The following is a 21842-nucleotide window of genomic DNA, read 5'->3' as shown; positions in this document are numbered from 1 at the left end:
GCTGGATTACGTTTATTGATTTGTGTATGTTGAACCAGCCTTGCATCCCAGGGATGAAGCCCACTTGATCATGGTGGATAAGCTTTTTGATGTGCTGCTGGATTCAGTTTGCCAGTATTTTAATTGAGGATTTTTGCATCAATGTTCATCAGCGATATTGGTCTAAAACTCTCTTTTTTTGTTGTATCTCTGTCAGGCTTTCGTATCAGGATGATGTTGGCCTCGTAAAATGAGTTAGGGAGGATTCCCTCTTTTTGTATTGATTGGAATAGTTTCAGAAGGAATGGTACCAAACCCTCCTTGTACCTCTGGTAGAATTTGGCTGTGAATCCATCTGGTCCCGGACTTTTTTTGGTTGGTAGGCTATTAATTATTGCCTTAATTTCAGAGCCTGCTATTGGTCTATTCAGGGATTCAACTTCTTCCTGGTTTAGTCTTGGGAGAGTGTGAGTGTCCAGGAAATTATCCATTTCTTCTAGGTTTTCTAGTTTGTTTGCATAGTGGTGTTTATAGTATTCTCTGATGGTAGTTTGTATTTCTGTGGGGTCGGTGGTGATATCCCCTTTGTCATTTTTTATTGCGTCTATTTGATTCTTCTCTCTTTTCTTCTTTATTAGTCTTGCTAGCGGTCTGTCAATTTTGTTGATCTTTTCAAAAAACCAACTCCTGGATTCATTGATTTTTTGGAGGGTTTTTTGTGTCTCTCTCTCTCCTTCAGTTCTGCTCTGATCTTAGTTATTTCGTGCCTTGTGCTAGCTTTCGAATGTGTTTGCTCTTGCTTCTCTAGTTCTTTTAATTGTGATGTTAGGGTGTCAACTTTAGATCTTTTCTGCTTTCTCTTGTGGGCATTTAGTGCTATAAATTTCCCTCTACACACTGCTTTAAATGTGTCCTAGAGATTCTGGTATGTTGTATTTTTGTTCTCATTGGTTTCAAAGAACATCTTTATTTCTGCCTTCATTTCGTTATGTATCCAGTAGTCATTCAGGAGCAGGTTGTTGAGTTTCCATGTAGTTGAGCGGTTTTGATTGAGTTTCTTAGTCCTGAGTTCTAGTTTGATTGCACTGTGGTTTGAGAGACAGTTTGTTATAATTTCTGTTCTTTTACATTTGCTGAGGAGTGCTTTACTTCCAACTATGTGGTCAATTTTGGAATAAGTGAGATGTGGTGCTGAGAAGAATGTATATTCTGTTGATTTGGGGTAGAGAGTTCTGTAGATGTCTATTAGGTCTGCTTGGTGCAGAGTTGAGTTCAATTCCTGGATATCCTTGTTAATTTTCTGTCTCATTGATCTGTCAAATGTTGACAGTTAAAGTCTCCCATTATTATTGTATGGGAGTCTAAGTCTCTTTGTAAGTCTCTAAAGACATGCTTTATGAATCTGGGTGCTCCAGTATTGGATGCATACATATTTAGGTTAGCTCTTCCTGAGATGAATTGATCCCTTTACCATTATGTAATGGGCTTCTTTGTCTCTTTTGATCTTTGATGGTTTAAAGTCTGTTTTATCAGAGACTAGAATTGCAACCCCTGCTTTTTTTTGTTTTCCATTTGCTTGGTAGATCTTCCTCCATCCCTTTATTTTAAGCCTATGTGTGTCTCTGCATGTGAGATGGGTCTCCTGAATACAGCAAACTGATGGGTCTTGACTCTATCCAATTTGCCAGTCTGTGTCTTTTAACTGGACCATTTAGTCCATTTACATTTAAGGTTAATATTGTTATGTGTGAACTCAATCCTGTCATTGTGATATTAGCTGGTTATTTTGCTCATTAGTTGATGCAGTTTCTTCCTAGCATCGATGGACTTTACATTTTGGCATGTTTTTGCAATGGCTGGTACCTGTTGTTCCTTTCCATGTTTAGTGCTTCCTTCAGGATCTCTTGTAGGGCAGGCCTGGTGGTGACAGAATCTCTCAGCATTTGCTTGTCTGTAAAGGATTTTATTTCTCCTTCACTTATGAAACTTAGTTTGGCTGGATATGAAATTCTGGGTTGAAAATTCTTTTCTTTAAGAATGCTGAATATTGGCCCCCACTCTCTTCTGGCTTGGAGAGTTTCTCCCGAGAGATCTACTGTTAGTCTGATGGGTTTCCCTTTGTGGGTATCCCGGCCTTTCTCTCTGGCTGCCCTTAACATTTTTTTCCTTCATTTCAACTTTGGTGAATCTGACAGTTATGTGTCTTGGAGTTGCTCTTTTCAAGGAGTATCTTTGTGGTGTTCTGTGTATTTCCTGAATTTGAATGTTGGCCTGCCTTACTAGGTTGGGGAAGTTCTCCTGGAGGATATCCTGCAGAGTGTTTTCCAACTTCGTTCTATTTTCCCCATCACTGTAAGGCACACCAATCAGACGTAGATTTGGTCTTTTCACATAATCCCTTATTTCTTGGAGGCTTTGTTCATTTCTTTTTACTCTTTTTTCTCTACACTTCTCTTCTCGCTTCATTTCATTCATTTGATCTTCAATCACTGATACTCTTTCTTCCAGTTGATCGAGTCGGTTACTGAAGCTTGTGCATTTGTCACGTAGTTCTCGTGTTATGGTTTTCATCTCTATCGTTCTTTTAAGGACTTCTCTACATTGGTTATTCTAGTTAGCCATTCGTCAAATCTTTTTTCAAGGTTTTTAGTTTATTTGTGCTGGTTACGTCGTTCCTCCTTTAGCTCTGAGAAGTTTGATCGATTGAAGCCTTCTTCTCTCGACTCGTCAAAGTCATTCTCCATCCAGCTTTGTTCCGTTGCTGGCGATGAGCTGTGTTCCTTTGGAGGGAGGAGATGCGCTCTGATTTTTTGAATTTCCAGCTTTTCTGCACTGCTTTTTCCCCATCTTTGTGGTTTTATCTGCCTTTGGTCTTTGATGATGGTGATATACTGATGGGGTTTTGGTGTGGGTGTCCTTTGTTTGTTAGTTTTCCTTCTAACAGTCAGGACCCTCAGCTGCAGGTCTGTTGGAGTTTGCTTGAGGTCCACTCCAGGCTCTGTTTGCCTAGGTATCAGCAGCAGAGGCTGCAGAAGGTAGAATATTGCTGAACAGCGAGCGTTTCTGTCTGATTCTTGCTCTGGAAGCTTCGTCTCAGCGGTGTACTCAGCCGTGTGAGGTGTGAGGTGTCGGTCTGCACCTAGTGGGGGATGTCTCCCAGTTAGGCTACTCAGGGGTCAGGGACCCACTTGAGCAGGCAGTCTGTCCATTCTCAGATATCAACCTCCATGCTGGGAGATCCACTGCTCTCTTCAAAGCTGTTAGACAAGGACATTTACCTCTGCCGAGGTTTCTGCTGCTTTTTGTTTAGCTATGCCCTGTCCCCAGAGGTGGAGTCTACCAAGGTAGGCAGGCCTCCTTGAGCTGTGGTGGACTCCACCCAATTCAGTCTTCCCAGGTGGTTTGTTTACCTACTTAAGCCTCAGCAATGGCAGGCGCCCCTCCCCCAGGCTCGCTGCCACCTTGCAATTAGTGCTAGCAATGAGGGAGGCTCCGTGGGTGTGGGACCCTCTGAGCCAGGTGTGGGATATAACCCCCTGTATGCCGTTTGCTAAGACCCTTGGTAAAGTACAGTATTAGGGTGGGAGTTACCTGATTTTCCAGGTGTTGTGTGTCTCAATTTCCTTTGGCTAGGAAAAGGAATTCCCTTCCCCCTTGCGCTTCCCAGGTGAGGCGATGCCTCGCCCTGCTTCAGCTCTCGCTGGTTGGGCTGTACCCGCAGACCAGCGCCAACTGTCCGACATGCCCCAGTGAGATGAACCTGGTACCTCAGTTGAAAATGCAGAAATCACCTGTCTTCTGTGTCGCTCATGCTGGGAGCTGGAGGCTGAAGCTGTTCCTATTCAGCCATCTTGGGCGTGCCCCCATGAGGTATTATTATCACCTCAATTTTACAGATAAGAACTTGCTCAAGTTCTCACTAGTGGTAGTGCTGGAACCTAGACTCAGCTCAATAATTACAAAGCCCATGCTTTTAACCACCATGGTATTTCACACATTGCTATCCCATCATAGTACAGGACTTGTGACCTCATCATTATAACATAACTAGAACACTGAGCTCTTGTGCTTTCAGATATGTCTTGTGTGTAACAAAAAATAACAATAGAAAAGGATTATTTGAATTCCAACTCACTAATATTTCTTTTGAGTATATTACAGGCTTTTGGATAAGATAAGACACTGAACCTGAATTTCCATACAACCTGGCTGTAATTCAAGCTTCTAAAGGAGTAAATCAGGAAAAGTACTCTGTTAGGTATGGAATCATTTTTCAAAACAATTATGAGGGTTGCATTGTAAATTCACCAGCACACTCCTATTTCAGAAGTTTTTCTTTCTGTTTTTCATTAAATAAAGTAGGCAAAAGGCCCCTGCCATAAAGCATTAACCCATCTCTGTGGACTAAGATGGTCAGGATGGGGTTTAGGATGCATTTACTTATGGGTGACAGTTTTCCTTCCAATCTGGCTAACATCAGCTTAAGCTTCCTTAAGTCATTTCTTAGTCTTCCTAACTGGATCTAGAAGTTTGAGATAAGCATGATAAACTGTTCTGTTCTAAAAAAAAATTAGGGAACAATGCACATCACTACAACTAGTTTATTTTATTAAGAAATAAATTGCAGCCAGGCACGGTGGCTCATGGCTATAATTGCAGCACTCTGGGAGGCCAAGGTAGGTGGATTGCTCGAGCTCAAGAGTTCGAGACCAGCCTGGACAACATGGCGAAACCCTGTCTCTACCAAAAAAAAAAAAAAAAAACTGGGTGTGGTGGTGCACAACTGCAGTCTCATCTACCTGGAAGGCTGACCTCCCAAGCTTAGGTGATCCTGATGAGGCTGCGGGGAGCCATGATCTTGCTGCTGCACTCCAGCCTGGGTGACAGAGTGAGACCCTGTCTCAAAACCAAAAACAAAAAACCAAATTGCTTTCCAGGGTTCAAATGTAAACTACAGACAGGAGATTCCCATAACAACATATGCGGGCTTTAGGAAAAAACAAAACAAAAACAACCCTGGAAGATTTCAGGATAAATAGAAGATATGTTTTTCTACCAAACATACTTTCAAAAGTAGAAAATCATGGATTTAAAAAACTTTTTTTGTAGCGCTTGATATCTCTAAATGTATGAAGTTTCAAGTGTACTAACTTTATGAAGACTTGTCTCTGTTCTTAAATGCATAACATGATCTTAGATTTTTGAGATCTTTAAAAATGTTAAGCAACACAAAGATTTCTACCCCATCTCCCTCCACATCTTTAAAAACCAAAAATCACCACTACCAAAACTCCATTACTGTTTGTGAATGAAGAATTTTCATGACTTGAAAACCTTCCTAATATCCAGTCTTTAACACTAACTTTTTTAGAAAGGAGAGCTCTTGTTATGTTCTTTAACCTCTTTTCACTTCATAAAGTTCTTCATGGTTGACATCAGTATTATCCTCTTAAAAATTCAAATGTGAACTAACAGCACCATTTATTGAAGGCATATTATTTTAAAATTAGTGATGTATCCCAAGGACAAAATGTTAAGTGGAAAAGTCAGTACTCAGATTCAGGTGTGACTCCCAGGCCCAAGCATAGCCTTTCTGAATGAATTAAGAAGGTCACTATATTATTTTCATAAGGTGAAAGAAAACAAGCATTATATATTTTTCCACATCACAAAATGGTGAAGACCTAAGAGACTCCAGTGGCTGGCTCTGAACCCTACAGCAAGACAGTGGCAGAGTTGGAATGGATTCCAGATGTCTTTGCTAACCATTAAGAAAGAGTTACTGAATAACGTTCCATTACTCTAAAAAGTTACTGTTCCCAAGTGTATTGAGAATTCGGAGGTCTGAAGTAAGACAGAAATCTTTGTTTTCAGTTGTCTTTAAGCTTCTGCCAGTAACATGGTCCCAGTAGAAGAAAACATAAAACTGTAATCTTAATCAAAATTTGCAACATCAAATACTATTTCAATAGTTTCAAATACTATTTCAAATAATACTAAAAAATATTTTAAGTGAATAAAGACTAACAATCTTCAAAAGTTTTACAGTTTCCTGTTTGTTTTATTTTGCCTACCATGCAAAACATTAAATTACTTTTATGTAAGAGCTGCTTATTCAAAACTTTGTTCTTACTCTGTTACTAGTTATATTAACAATATATCCCCTTTCTCCTTGGATCTTTGTAATAACGGAGTACAATTATATAACTTACATGCCATTTATAATTTACCCTGAAGAGTATTACCTAAAGCTCTTAGATTTAGTGAGGACATAAGTTTATCCTATTTTAAAGGGAGAAAATATGATATTGAGAAATCACACCAGTGTATCAGCAATAACTGAGGTTTCAGACCTCTGTGTTTTGCAGTTTTCACACTGACAAATTCTAGAGATGGATTAAAAAAAAAAACTATTAAATCAATATGGTAAAGAAACTACTAATAGCAGGAACAATCAGTCTCTGTGAAGAAATATTTTCCTTGTTAAACATCTGGCCAACATGCAAGAGCTTCTAGACTATTTTAAAAATTTTTTTATACAGAGCTACAGTTCTTAACTTTCTGCAGCCAAGCCACTTCAGCCCCTATGGCCAGCCTACTTCACCCAAGTCACTTGTCAACACGTATGTGTACATCCATGTGTGCAGAAGAACAGACAAATTCATATTTAGCTTTCAGATGAAAAGTATACCATTTTAAATGAAAGAGTTGGACTCAGAATAAGTTGTGTCAGAAGTTAAATGATAGAGACATATCCTAAGTCTTGATACTTTAAGAGACTAAATAATCACTTTAGAGGACCTTCCTGTGTGATACTTTTATTTAAGGATCACACTTTGAAAACTGTTACTCTATACTGATTGCCTGAGAAGTTCCTTTTACAGGCTGGCAGAAAAGCTCCCAAAAGAGTGTATGGCAGCATTTTTCCTTCAAAGATTATTCTATTTCAGAATAGATTAAACTAAAAAATTCACAGAGTAACATTTTAAAATTCCATAACAACAGTCAAAATACTCATTTTTGTTTGTACTACAAAGAGAAAGATAGTCTGCATGGCTATCTATCCCAAAAGTTGTAAAGATCATTGGTCTAGAGAGCCAGCAGACCAGTGCCTTTAAATCAGGTTCTATCTGAAGATATTTTCTTGAAATCACTATGTCAGTATAGATAATTTGACCATCTGTTTCCTGAGTGTTACATAAACCTTCCTTACATCATATGTCAAAATAAAACATTCCAGTTCACTAACCTTCACTAACCTTTATGGGATTTCAATTCCACTGTCCCCAGTTGACTGACATAAACATCTATAGCACCCTGATGAGCTGAGGCTTTTAGACATCCAGAAGATGAATCTAGGAAGAAGAAAAACCGTAAGTAAAATCATTCTTACTTGATGAATGGAATTATAAACTTGAAACAAAAGGCTCTGCTTTAGCACTAGGATAAGGGGCTAAGAATCTTGCAAGGTTTAGTATTTCCTCATAACAATGCCATTGTTTGCACTTAAACGTAAACAGTATCAGAAATCTAGAAATCTATTAAACTAAACAACTAATTAAAAAATCTATATCTACATTAACCTGAATAACTTATCTCTAAACATTTACTCTAAAACTTAATGAATAGGAAGGAGAGTCTGCAAGTAATGGATGCTGAAACCACTAAGCACCATGGATATTTTTAGTTTTTTATCATCTTGATACATTTAGTAAACTTTCAATAATTACCAAAGAATTCTACCTCATGTATAGTCACATACAAGCAGTAGCAAGGCTAACAAAAATCAAAACCTCTTATAATTTCTCCTTGTAGCAAATTTGCTAATACTAAGAAGTACTCCTAATAGTAAAAGATTACTCTACATAAAGTTGTTGAATTTCTTTTTTTCTGTAGAGACAGGGTCTCGCTATGTTGCCCAGGCTGGTCTCTGACTCCTGGGATCAAGTGATACTCCTGGGATTACAGACACAAATCACTGTTCCTGGCTTGCTGCATTTCTTTAAGGGGCAGAAAGGCAGGGAATAATTTGAAGAATAGCTTGTTTATATCTAATAATTCTTTTCAAGTTTCTGGAATTGAACAGGTATCGTTAAGTGTGGATAAGAAAATAATAAAGGTAACCCTGATTTGACATTCAAATTTCCCTATGTTGTTGATGACTCCACTTTTCAATCAACCAGTATTTCAAGTTCAAGTGAAAACAGTCAGAAATAAGGAAGTAAGAAAATGAACTTGAAGAGTCAGTACTAAGTGGTTTTTCCTTCTTCTCTTTCTCCCATGGCAATTGAATCTTTAATTTAGTATTCTATCTGACTGCCTGGAGAAGGCCAAAGCATATTCTTTTTAGAGAAGCCTCTTAAAAAGCATATTTTATCAGGAGGTTTTATTACTTCAAAGTGGAAACAAAGTAGGGAGTGTGGTGAAAACTATGCCAAAAATATACTTTCTACAAAACAGAGAAAGAAAACATTTGTGTGTGTGTATGTGTGTGTGTGTATATATATATATATATAGAGAGAGAGAGAGAGAGAAAGGAGCCAACATTTTTCTTTTAAAAAAATATTAACAGACTTCAAACAAAGACAATAAATTTGGAATAAACTGTGTAAAATCTGGCTCCCATATCATTTATAATAATTTATTTCCAATCTATAATGGAAAATGCCCTTTATCAGATTCAATTTATTTAGTTTTCAAGTGTCAAAAGTAAACACTGACGTTGGGAAATGAAACCACTAGAAATAAATGACACAGAATAGCTGGACAAAATGAACATTTCACTGCTTATGTACCAACAGAACTCCTTTTTAAACCTCTTACTGCATCCTAAAAGAAGCCAAGTAAAAATTACATTATGCTAAAAAAAAGAAAAGTGCAATACACAAGGTGTGTATTATTCCAGTTTGAACAAAGTAAAATAGCTGAAACATTAGTTTGATTTCTCGCTTTCTCAAGGAGGGGGAAAAAAACCACGGAATTTTTATGTGGCTCATAAACAATAGTTTCATTTATTTTTCCCTCCAAATGAGAAATAAATGACAGCTAAATAATTATATCCTAAGCCACAAAGTAATTATATTCTCATGTTATTTGTGTTGATCTCTAATAATGGCTTATCCTTTGGAGGCTGTCAAAAAATTAAAAAATGAAAACTCAAGATGTTTTCGAAAAAGAAGGCAACGGTGATACTTTAAAACTATGTAGCAAAACAAGCCCTATTTTTTTGTTTAACACAAATTATAACAACCAAAATTAATTATCAAAAGTAAAATTAAGACTTCATCCACAGAATTTCATTCTTTTGGAGTTTACATAATGGAGAAATTCTATAGATCTGGGAGAAAGTCCTGTAGATCTAATGTATAGCATGGTGACTGTAATTAACAATACTGTACTGTAAACTTGAAATCTGCTAAAAGAGTAAATCTTAAATTTCCATCATACACATAAAATGGTAATGAGGTGAAGTGACAGATATGTTAACTAAACTATGGAAATCATTTCACAATATATATGTATATCATCATATTGCATGTACACCTTAAATATATATGGTTTTGTCAATTATGTCTCAATAAAGACAGTAAAAGCAAAAAAAAAAAAAACCAAACAAAAAACACAAAAGAAACCAACATAAATCTACATTGTAATGTGTTTAGTTCAGTGCTTTGAACATGGGCACTGAGTAAATGATAGATATTTTAAAGAAAGGGCCAGGTGTGGTGGCTTATGCCTGTAATTCCAGCACTTTGGGAGGCCGAGGCAGGAGAACTGCTTGAAGCCAGGCATTTGAGACCAGTATGGGCAACAAAGTGAGACCTCGTCTCTATTTTTTTAAATAATAAATAAGTAAATAAAATGTTAAAAGAAAAATCAGTCAGTATAGTTGGCCATATTAATAAACTAAAGGAAAAATGATCATTTCAATAAATTGAGGAAATGTATTTGACAAAATTCAACACTCAAGTCACAACCAAAGAAAGTAAAAAAAGAGAAACTTAATTTAAGCAAACAAGGAATAAAAGGTAACTCTCCCAATCTGGTAAAAGGCATCTATTAAAAATCTATAGCTAACATCACACTTAATGGTAAAATAGTAAGTGCCTTCCCCCTAATACTGGGGACAAGGATAGGGATCAAGTGCAGGGAACCACACTCTCATCACTACAACTCAACGTTATACTGAAGTTCATAGCTAGTCGGATAAGGCAAGAAAAAAATTAAAGTAATAAAGATAGGAAAGAAAGAGGTAAAACTATATGTACAGATGAAAATGTCTGCTCAGCTAGGAAATGATTCTAGATTCGAGAAAACCACTATTAGAAAGAATAAATTTAGCAAGGTCACAAAATACAAGGTCCATATATAAGAATTATTTATATATGGGCCGGGCGCGGTGGCTCACGCCTGTAATCCCAGCACTTTGGGAGGCTGAGGCGGGCAGATCAGGAGGTCAGCAGATCGAGACCATCCTGGCTAACACGGTGAAACCCCGTCTCTACTAAAAATACAAAAAAAAAAAGTCAGTCGGGCATAGTGGCGGGCGCCTGTAGTCCCAGCTACTGGAGAGGTTGAGGCAGGAGAATGGCATGAACCCGGGAGGCGGAGCTTGCAGTGAGCCGAGATCGCGCCACTGCACTTCAGCCTGGGAGACAGAGCGACATTCCCGTCTCAAAAAAAAAAAAAAAAAAAAAAATCATTTGTATTTACATATATCAGCAGTAGACAATTAGAAGCAAAGTCTTAAAAACTGTCTCATTTATAACAGTGTTAAAAACACAAACGAATTTAACTTAAAAAAGTGCCAGACTTCTACATTGAAAATTACAAAGCAATGCTGAGAAAAATTAAGGAAGATCTAAATAAATAGAAATAGCTACCTACCATGTTCATTAATTGGAAGATTCAATGTGATTCAGTGCAATCCCAAACATAATCACAACCGTACTTTTTGGTAGAAATTGACTGGAAAATCAAAGGACCTATTATATCCAAAGCAATCTTTAAAAGGAACAAATTTGGAAGACTTCAACTACCTGATTTACAGACTTACCAAAGTTACAGTAATCATGATATTGTGGCACTGGTATACAGCTCAACAAACAAATCAATGAATTAGGAGCAAGAGATCAGACATTGAGTCACACTTACACGGTCATTTGATTTTAGACAAGGATACTAAAGTAATCCATCAGAGAAAGGAAGTTTTTTCAACAAATGGTGATATAAAAAATTTTTTTAACTGGCAATAATAAATGTTGATGAGGATGTGGAGCAACTCAAATTCTCATACATTGTTGATGAGAGTATAAAGTGGAACTTTGGGAAAAAGGTCTGGTAGTTTATCATAAAGTTAAACACAGAACCTACCTAGTCAACTCAGCAATTCCACACCTAAGTATTTACCCAAGAGGAAAAAAATATATAAATCCCTAAAATGACTTACATTAGTATATTCATAGCAGCTTTATTTACAGTTGCCAAAAAAATTAGAAATAGCCCAGGTGTCCATCAACAGTAGAATGAACAAATTAAGCCTTCTAATAGCCTGCTTTCACTTCTGAACCCTTCTGGTACATTATGAAATAACAGCTAGGTTGTTCTTTTAAAATATAAATTATATATCACTTCCCTAACATCCTGTTATAGTTGGAATAAAGTCTGAACTCTTGCCCTGTCTCCAAGGTCCTAAGATCTAGCCTTACTTACCTCATATCCTACCACTTTCCCCATAAGCCAGCCTTCTATTCCCTGAAAATAATAAACTTCCATTTTCAAGGCCTGCACTTGCTGTTCCTCTATCTCGGGAGCCCTGTATCCAGAATTTTACATAACTCTTTGTCATTACTCTGGCTTTAGTTTAAATGTACCCTCTCCAGACCACCCCCAATTGCCTAACTGATGTAGCTTTCTTTTCCCCAATCTCTATTCAGTTACCCTTTCTTATTTCTTCATTGTACTTACCACAAACTAAAATTACCTTTTGTTATTTATATGCTTGTTGTCTTTCTTCCCAGGGCTCAGAGAAGTGAGGTCTCTGAACACAAAAACTATGTCCTGTTGACCAATATGTTCCCTAGTACCTAAAAGAATTCTTAATACATGGCAGATACTCAGTAAATACATGTTGACTAACTAGTTATTGGTATTCACAAGGTTGTCTTCAAATGTTAACACATTTGGAGACCAATAAACAGTGACATTATTTATATCTTTCTTTCAAAGACTTAATTTAGATATTTGAAGAATTCAAAAAATTTATAAGATCTTTTTTTTCAGAGAAGTTTAGCAAGAAATATAAGACATTTCTTAATACTAGCTCAGGCAATTTTTTTCGAGTGGACATAGTTAGTACATTAGTTCTGCCTATATTTGACTTGTGATCCTGTCAAGTTCATCAGTTAAACTGTAGACTTCATTTATTCTAATAAAGTCATCACAAATATACGTATTTTTAAAAGTGGGCAAAATACATGAACTAGTAGCTTAGCACGTACCTACTGTGATGTTACCCATCTTGCTTTGTAATGTTATATTACCTGCAAAAAAAGAAAAAGATACTTTCATGTACTAGAGACAATCTAGAAAGGAACTGTGATACATAGCAATGCTAAAACATGGATGAATATCTACAATGTTATTTTTGTGGGCAATTTTTCCCAATATCACAAATCCAGTCAAAGATTTAGCTGTAGTTCTGAAATAACTAGCTTTAGGTACCTCTGCAAACCTTCTTTCTCTACTACCAAACCTTAAGCTTTTATAGCATAATTACAAATCACCATACCTACTGGCACAGAGGAAAAACAATACTTCTAAAACCCATAAGTGAAAAAAAATTACTGAAACATAATCACTATACATTTTCAACCTAAATATCAATGTATTTATCAGATCACACAAAGCCAAGTTTTCAACCAAGTAACACTAAAATATGGTATGGAAAAAAAGAATTACGTTTATTTTTCAGGCCACTTGCCATGTCTATTACAGTAGTTTCTGGGCCAAGAATTAAAGTGGTTTGAGATACAAATAATGAATACATGGAGGTATGACTAACAAAACAGAACAAAGAAGCTTCAAAGGTTTCCGTCTTAGTGAAAATATGTTTCCCATGATAGGTATGGAATATTGCAACCATTCTTCCCAGCCCATTTCCCCTAATACCAAAAGTAGTAGGATTATTCTTCATATGTGTGTTTGTATGTATAAGTATTCCTAAAATCAGGAACTCATATTTATTCTACTGAAAATATAAGCAATAATGTTATCTCTTCTAAAATAATTCCAAAACTACACTAAAAAGTAAAGGAATAACTTTGGCTTCAGAATTAATCTTCAGTAAACTCATTTTATCTTATTTCATATACCTTATGAATACTGACTTGTATCAGTATCTGGGAAAAAGCAAAAAAGGAACTGGATTCATTTACTCAACAGCCAGATGCACCTGATTGCAAAAATCCATCTAAAGGTCTAATATACCATCATATTTCCTGTGAGTGTATGAACAAGGAGTATATTTGTGTATGAATAAAAACTTGGTTTGTGTACTGAAGCTTATAGGATTACTTTTTTTTTTTTCATATTTTAGATTCGGGGATACACGTACAGGTTTTTTACCTGGGTATATTGTGTGATGCTGAAGTCTGGGGTACAAATGGTCCCATCACCCACGTACTAAGCATAGTACCCAATAGATTTTCAACCCTTGCCCCGTCCCTCCATCCCCCATCTAGTAGACTCCAGTTTCTATTGTTGCCATCCTTATGTCCATGATTATCCAATATTTACCCCCCACTTACAGGTAAGACCATGTGGTATTTGGTTTTCTATTCCTGTGTTAATTCACTTAGGATAATGGCCTCCAACTGCATCCGTGCTGCTGCAAAGGATATAATTTCATTCTTCTTTATGGCCACATAATATTCCATGGTGTATATGTACCACATTTTCTTTATCCAGTCTACCACTGATGGGCACATAGGTTGATTATATGTCTTTGCTATTGTGAATAGAGCTGCAGTGAACATGTTGAGTGCATGTGTCTTTTCGGAAGAATGATTTATTTTCTTTTGGATATATATCCAGTAATGGGATAGCTGGGTTGAATGGTAGTTCTGTTTTAATTTCTTTGAGAAATCTTCAAACTGCTTTGCACAGTGGCTGAACTAATTTACATTCCCACCAACAGTGTGTGAGTTTTCGCCTTTCTCCACAGCCTCGCCAGTGTCTGTTGTTTTTTGACTTATTTTTAGTAATAGCTATTCTGACTGGTGTGAGATGATATCTCATTGTGGTATTGATTTGCATTTCTCTGATGACTAGTGATTTGGAGCAGATTTTCATGTTTGTTGGTTTTTTGTACGTCTTCTCTTGAGAAGTATCTGTTCCTGTTTTTTGCTCATTTTTAATAGGGTTATTAGTTTTTTGCTTATTGATTTGTTTAACTTCCTTGAAGATTCAAAGGAACAAAGGATATTAAACCTTTGTCAGATGCAGAGTTTGCAAATATTTTCTCCCATTCTGTAGGTTGTCTATTTACTCTGTCGATAATTTATTTTGCAGTGCAGAAGCTTTTTCATTTAATTAGATTCCACTTGCTTGGACATGGCCTATAAATGAATCTGAAGGGGTGACTCTAAAACCTTTTGTTAAGACCCCAGAAAGATGGTGGTACCTCATGGTATTAATCAGTTACACCAAAAAAAAAAAATTTAAAAAGATTAAGACCTCACAGATCCTCTCAATCAAATAGACCTAGAAAGCTTGAGGGCATTAACCTCAATATTGCTACAGAAACCCATATTTTGAAAAGATTTTTGGGTGTGGCTTTTGTCTAATGGAATGAAAGCCAGTGAGATTCACAGAAGACTGACAAAGTTTTTGAGACAATTATATCAGTAAATATTGCAACTTGGACTGAAGGGGACAGTGACAGTACAAAGTGAAATGAGACCACTGGACCCTCAAAATTCTACTAGCAGGAAGCAGACTGAGAAAACTACTCAACTGTAAAGATGTGCTACATTTCATAAAAAAGGATGAATGACTTAGAGGGTGGAACCAAGAGCTCAGTGGTCGAAACCTAGAACCATGAAGAATTATTCCCAGGCCTTGAGATCTAATAAAAGAACCTCTAACATTTGCCCACCTGAAAAAATCACTATGGATCAGTGACTCCTTTGTGCCTCCCATTTCAACAAGAAAGTCCACAGTCATTATCCAATGCCTGTCCACTCTGTTTGGTGTGTAGGTGATGTGTGTGTATGTGTGTGTGTGTGTGTGTGTGTGTGTGTGTGTATGTTTGGGGGGTGGGCAGACAACTTGTCTCTTTAGTTCATCAGTCTTCAGATTCGCACCTGAGGAGCTTCATTTTCACCTGGAGCTGATTTTGATGCAGAGATTCTGGTCTTTCAGCTGATGCATGATGGGATGATACTTTTGGGAACCTTGGGAGGAAGAGAGTATATTTTGCATGTAGGAAGGACATGAATCATTGGAGGGCCAGAGGACACAGTGGCTATCCAAAACCTCATAGAATATCTGGAAAGATGCACACATGAAAAGTTAAAAATAAGTATATATTAATAATTTTAATATCCTAAGTGGACAGCATGACTCAGGTGCCACAGCACTTACAGGAAAGAGACTAAAATGACCTAGCTTGGACAGGGAGGTTTAGTCATATAGAAGGTATCACTTGAGCTGAAATTTGAAATGTGAGTAAAATGTTAATATGCTGAGGAAAAAAACATTTTCTGGGAAAATAAATCATATAAGCAAATGTAAAAAAGCAGAGCTATACATACTATGTTTAAATAATGCAGATCAGATAGGCTGGAGCAATGAGGCAAGTCTATGAGGACAGGAATCACATCTTTCTTATTTAGCTTCATATCTGGGAACTTAGCACAGTGCATAGTACATAGTAAACACAATTATTTTGTGAACAAATAAAAAGTTTGGAAAAGTAGGCAAAGAGCAACGTGTGGTACAACCACAGAGTGCTAAGTCTACTGACTATCCTACACCAAAAATGTCAGTGAAGAATTTCAAGATGGATAAAAATATAAGAAAACCATGCTTTAAGGAGATTCCCCTAGTGTGAGACAGTGGGTTTTCCATACTCAGCATTCTCTTTACTGCTTGTTGTGGTTTGAATGTTCCCCCAAAAGTTCATGTGTTGGAAACTTGGTCCCCAATGCAGCAATACTGTGAGGTGGGACCTTTGGGAGTTAATTGAGTCATAAGGGCTCTGCCCTCATGAATGAATTAACCCATTCATGAATCAATGGATTAATGGGTCATGGAGGGAGTAGGTTAGCTATCACAAGAGTGGGTCTGTTATAAGAGCCAGTGTGGGTGTCTCTCATGCAGCCTCTCTCCATGTGAAGCCTGAGCCATTTCATGACTCTGCAGAGCCCCTATCAGCAAGAAGGCTCTCACTAGATGCAGCTCCTAGACCTCAGACTTCTCAGCCTCCAGAACTGTAATATATAAACTTTAAAAATCACTCAGTCTCAGGTATTCTGTTATAGCAACAAAAAACAGACTAAGACACTGCTCTAACTCCTGAACAATAAAAGATGAAGCAGACAGGTCCCTGATATTTGTAACTTTATTAATAAAGAACTATGATAAAGTTTTACAGTCATTTAGCTACTGAATCCAGTCACCCACTCATCAAGGCAATGGAGCTTTACTGTTTTACACTAGTCTTTAATAATGCAGTAAAAATTTACTATTTTCTTAAATAAAAGTATGGTCTTTTTTAAAAGGCCAATCATTAGTGCTTGTCACAAAAGTGAGGAGGTCTTGAGAAAATAATGATTCTTTGAACCAGAAAATAGAAGTTTTAGATCTATACGAAATGAGGGTTAGTTGATTATAGTGGGACCTATAGAGTCTCAGATAACATTCTTCATGAATGTTAGAGTCCTACTGTATACTAAAAGCATAATGGAGCAACAACAACAAAAACCCAAGGAATTAAGGAATCATTTCAAATACTGTATGGTTATATACTGTATAGTTATACACTTCAAAATATTTTTGTCAATTCTAAGTAAAACAGTAAACAAAAACTTATTTTCAACTCATATCAAAATATTTAGAAAATCTCTACCTTAAACAGAAATATTCTAAAGTCATTAGAAAACACAAAATGGATGCCTTGCCTCAAATGCCTAGTGGAATAAAGTATTATATTTAAAAGTATACAAAGCAACAAAATGGGCATTATTAGCAAAATTTTCTATATTTTGGTTTCACCTACTTCATATCACTGAAAATAATAAATTAATTATTTGAGAGGAGTAAATCTTAGTAAAAGTTTCTTTCCAATAAAGCAGACACCAGATGGTCTGTAATAACTATGTGTGCTTACCCTACTCTCAAGTTATATAACTTTTCCACAAATCCCAGTATTTGAGAAAATAGATAGTTTTTCTTAGCTTGTAACCTTTCATTCTAGCATGGTCAGAGGAAAAAAATACGTAATCAATTTAAAGATAAACATTGGTTTATTTTTCTTCACCAAAAGAAATGTGATTATGGTTAAAGCACATATAACTCTTATAATCCAAACAGAGTAATCAAATATCCTTAGAGATTAAGTCATTTTGTGTTTTTTGGTGGGTAGGGGTGGGGAGGTGGGAAGGCAGACACTTGTATTTGCAAGCCACAGTGCTAAATGTTAAGAATATAGAGATGAATAAAACATAATCGTTGCTCTTGAGGAGTTTATGATTAGGCAAGGATTTGTAGAAAACCAGAGATGAGGCAAGATGCTTTAGCTGAGGACTGAAAGATTTTAAAAGTCAAGAAGATTTTTAAAAAGCTAGGAAAAGCATTTCAGGCAGAATATAAACAGTGTGATCAGTATGATCAAAGGCTCTGATCAAGAACTCAGAGTTATAAAACAGGTAAAAATGTGTATAGGAAAAAAGACTGTAACTCTGGAGACAAAGCATGGAGTCAGAAGAGGGAAAAGGGAAGTTGGGCACGTCACTAAGGCAGTAGAAAACGGTCTGAGTAAGAGAATGACACGTTCAATGTGCATCACTAATAAACTACTTTAGCTGCAGTGAGGAGAAATGGATCTGAAGAAGGCAAAGCTGGAGGCAAAGTTATTGCTAATATCAAGGCAAGAGGTCACAAGGGTCTAAAACAGAAGTGTAGAAATTAGCAGGAAAAAGGTGAGATAGACTGAAGAACTATTTAGGAGATGAAACGTGCCTAAACTTGGTAGTTGGTTAGATGTAGGAGATGAGAAAGAAACAGGAAGTTAAGACCACTGCCAGGTTTATAGCATGGGAATTGGGAACATGGCAATATCAGAAACAGCAAATGAAAATAAGGAAAGAGGACACATTACAGATGACGTTCAGGGACTGGGAAAGAAGGAGAAAAAGCTAGAAATGTTGATCCAAATGGCTATGTCTACCTGCCAGATGGAGGTATAAATTAGTCGGGGCTAGAGACATAGATTTGAATAATCAGATTTGAAACACCCTTGTAAGGGTAGTTCAGACTCAAAAGTATACAAGATGCCCAAGGAAAATATGTAGAGAAAGAACAATAGGACAAGGATGAAATCCTGGAGAATACCAATTATCACAGAGGTGAAAAGAGAAAGAATATATAGACATTTGTGAAAGAGCAATTATAAATATATGATAGAGACTGCCAGTGCCCATTAATATTTGTGTGCCTCTCTTCTTCCCTAAGAGTACTGCTAAACTACGTATCTCAGCCTTTGCAGTTAGATAAAGCCATTTTAAAATATTCTGTCCAAAGATCTATGGGCAGAAGTAATATATGCACTTCTAGGCCTGGTTTCTGAAACTTCTTCCATGATCCTCTATGCTTTCTCATTCTTTAAGGAAGACTTCGAAGTCACAAACAGGATGGTAGCATCACCTTTACAGGAAAAGTCAAGTCTCTGAATGTCTCTAAGGAGCTGCACTTAGGACAGACACTGTAGGAAATATCAATATTTTGGGTCAGAGGTCTAAACCCTGAAAAACCTACATGGTTTGCACCACACACAAAAAAGCTGTAATTCCTTTCTAGTATTTCATATAAAAAAGTTGTGGCCAGGCGCGGTGGCTCAGATCTGTAATCCCAGCACTTTGGGAGGCTGAGGCGGGCAGATCACCTGAGGTCAGGAGTTTGAGACCAGCCTGGCCAACATGGTGAAACCCTGTCTCTATTTAAAAATACAAAAATTAGCTGGGTGTGGTGGCAGGCACCTTAATCCCAGCTACTTGGGAGGCAGAGGCAGGAGAATTGTTTGAACCTGGGTGGCGCAGGTTGCAGTGAGCCGAGATTGAGCTATTGCACTCAAGCCTAGGGGACAAGAGTGAGACTTCTCTCAAAAAAAAAAAAAAGTTGTATGTGTCCAGATTTGAAATTAAGTATCAAAATGATAATTAAATTAAAACTTCATAATGACCTAGGCTAGGAATAAATACTAGAATTTCAATAAAGTATTTTCATGAACATCATGAAAACATCTATTTAATCCAATAAAAGCTTCCGTGTTTTAAAATTGTATATTATTTCTGACTCTCTAAGTTTACAAAGCAGATTTATAAGTTTATCAGTGACTACAAGTCCTTCTTAAAGCAGATTGGGACATTTCTTCTGAAATTTTGAGTGTTATCAAAGTTATCACCTGTGTTTCGTACAGTTCATATAAATTGTACTTCTTGAAAATTTCAAAAATAAAAAAGTAGTTACTAAAGGAAAAGTTTATGCATGTATGCCAAATCTTTGAAGAACAAAGGACTTTTGAAGTGCAGAGAAAATGAGAGAACTAATACTCAGCAATCTATCTAGCAAGATATGTTTCCAAAGAACTTAAAATAGAGCCTAAGTTACATAGAAAATCTAAATATTTAAAACAGAGTTTTATTCATTAATCACTATTCCAAATCATAACATAGGTTTTTAAAATGCATGAAAACAAGTAACATGAACACTCTTATATCTTAATCAAATCAATTTGTTTAAATTATAGGTTATAAATAAAATCAATCCTAGCAAACCATTTCAAGGAAGTTTTTCATACTCTCCAATAGAGTCAGGATACCATATTTATATTTAAAAATGTATTTTGTAGAGTACATATAAGTACACGCATGTATTATACATGCATAGTATTCTTTAAAAAGTATCAATATTCAAGTATCAGAATTTAATAAGATATTATTCATATAAAACCAAATTTAATTTTTGATTTAGAAGGAAATCAAGATAGTAAACTGTCATAAAATTTTACATCTAAACACAAGCTATCCAAGGACCTATTCTCCCACTAGATTCCCATCGCCAGAAAGTGAATATTTAATAAGTCAATGAATAAACTGGTTTATTCTGTAGAAGGCATACACACTTAATAGATGTGATTCAACCAGATGTACAAATAGGAAATATGACTAGTCAATTAGCTTACTCAGTTTCTTACATATAACATATAGTTAGCTTACATGTAAAATATGTAATCTTACATATAAAATCTTACATATAAAATCTGGCATATAAAATATATAAAATCTTACATATAAAATATAGTTAGCTATACTTAAAAATTTCACTTGAAAAAACACTTAGGATAAATTATTTTCTTCTCTAAATATAGGAATCAACTTACAAGGCCAGGAAAGATATATTGCTCTTTTCATTACCCTTTTCCTCATTAACGGGCATGCTCTAAGTACTCGGCACTAGTATGTTATGCACTAGTATGTTATGCACTAGTATGTTAGATGTTGCCTTGTCATCAGGGTATATAAAAAAATTGAAAATGCAGACAAAAAATAAATTTCATGCTCTTGCTTCATTTCATGGAAGACTTAGAAGCCACACACTTAAGACAGCACCATCACTTTTATGAAAGGAGTCCAATTCCTGAATGCCACCATGGAGCTAAGCCTAAACACTGTATGGAACATCTACATTTTCGGTCATAAAGCATGAAACTCAAGGAAGTTATAATGTAGAACACAGCTGAAGCAGTGCATCTGTGTTATAGTCTGTCTTCCTGGAGGAAACATCTCTAGAGTGAGCCAGGAAGCCCTCAAAGTGATGATGGAATTTGGGGTTGCAATCAAGTTCACTGTTTAAAAACCTCTCCTAGAAAGCCAAGAAACTAGGATCAAATCCTTGCTATTCCACTAATTAACTTGTGGAGTTGAGAGTAAACAATTAGACATTTCTAAGTCTAGTTTTCCTCATCTGTAAACAGCCAATCGTTGATTAAGGAAAAGGGGCTGGCCAATTTAGGCACTCAGTGCATATTTGCTTTCAACCTCCCACCCACCCACTACTCTACAAGTAGAGTTTGTAGGCACAAATTCTAAAATCTACCAAAAAGAAAGTTACTGCATTATATTTGTGTATACATGGTTTTTACAACATCTATATGTTGGGGTTTTTTTCCTGCTCTATCTGGAAAAAAATTAGTTTAAGCCTTGCTTATAAGAAAAAAGAAGCTAAAGTAAATAAATCCTGGACAAGAATGCATATATTCTCAGTTTGTTTTCTGTAAGTCAGATGTTTGGAAATAGCAATATATTTTCCCATAAAAACAAGTTTTAAGATTCTCAAGCCAGTTTATTTAAATATAGCCAAAATATATACCTAATTTGTGTTATATAACCATCAGCATTTAGAACAAAGAATTCATTGAAATATATATCCAGAGTTCTAGGTTGGGAAGATCTTGGGAGAAATAACTCCCACAAAAATTCCAGGAGCTAGAAAACTGGGACTTACTTTCACCAGCCATGACTAATTTCACCCACAGGACGTGACACTAAAACACTGCCTACTTTCCTGTACCGCTCCCATCC

General features: G+C 36.3%; 1 protein-coding gene across 4 annotated transcripts in view; it reads right to left on the bottom strand.

Annotated features, from left to right (window-relative positions):
• FAM185A (family with sequence similarity 185 member A) overlaps positions 1 to 21842 on the bottom strand; it is a 106860-nt gene that overhangs the window by 68696 nt on the left and 16322 nt on the right. For 3 of the 4 annotated variants that reach the window (XR_003118473.1, XM_025378218.1, XM_025378216.1), the window contains 2 exons: positions 12480 to 12521; positions 7239 to 7334 (listed from right to left, as the gene is read on the bottom strand). Coding sequence is in view for 3 of the 4 variants with exons in the window: in XM_025378218.1 (XP_025234003.1) it covers positions 7239 to 7334; positions 12480 to 12521 (138 nt within the window). In the remaining variant the exon portion in view is untranslated. The remainder of the gene's footprint in view (positions 1 to 7238; positions 7335 to 12479; positions 12522 to 21842) is intronic. The other variant, XM_025378217.1, reaches the window with a different exon arrangement.

The sequence above is a fragment of the Theropithecus gelada genome, chromosome 3 (genome assembly GCF_003255815.1).
Source record: "Theropithecus gelada isolate Dixy chromosome 3, Tgel_1.0, whole genome shotgun sequence".
NCBI lineage: Eukaryota > Metazoa > Chordata > Mammalia > Primates > Cercopithecidae > Theropithecus > Theropithecus gelada.
The sequence above is the reverse complement of the archived record's forward strand: the minus strand, read 5'-3'. Positions and strand labels throughout refer to the sequence as shown.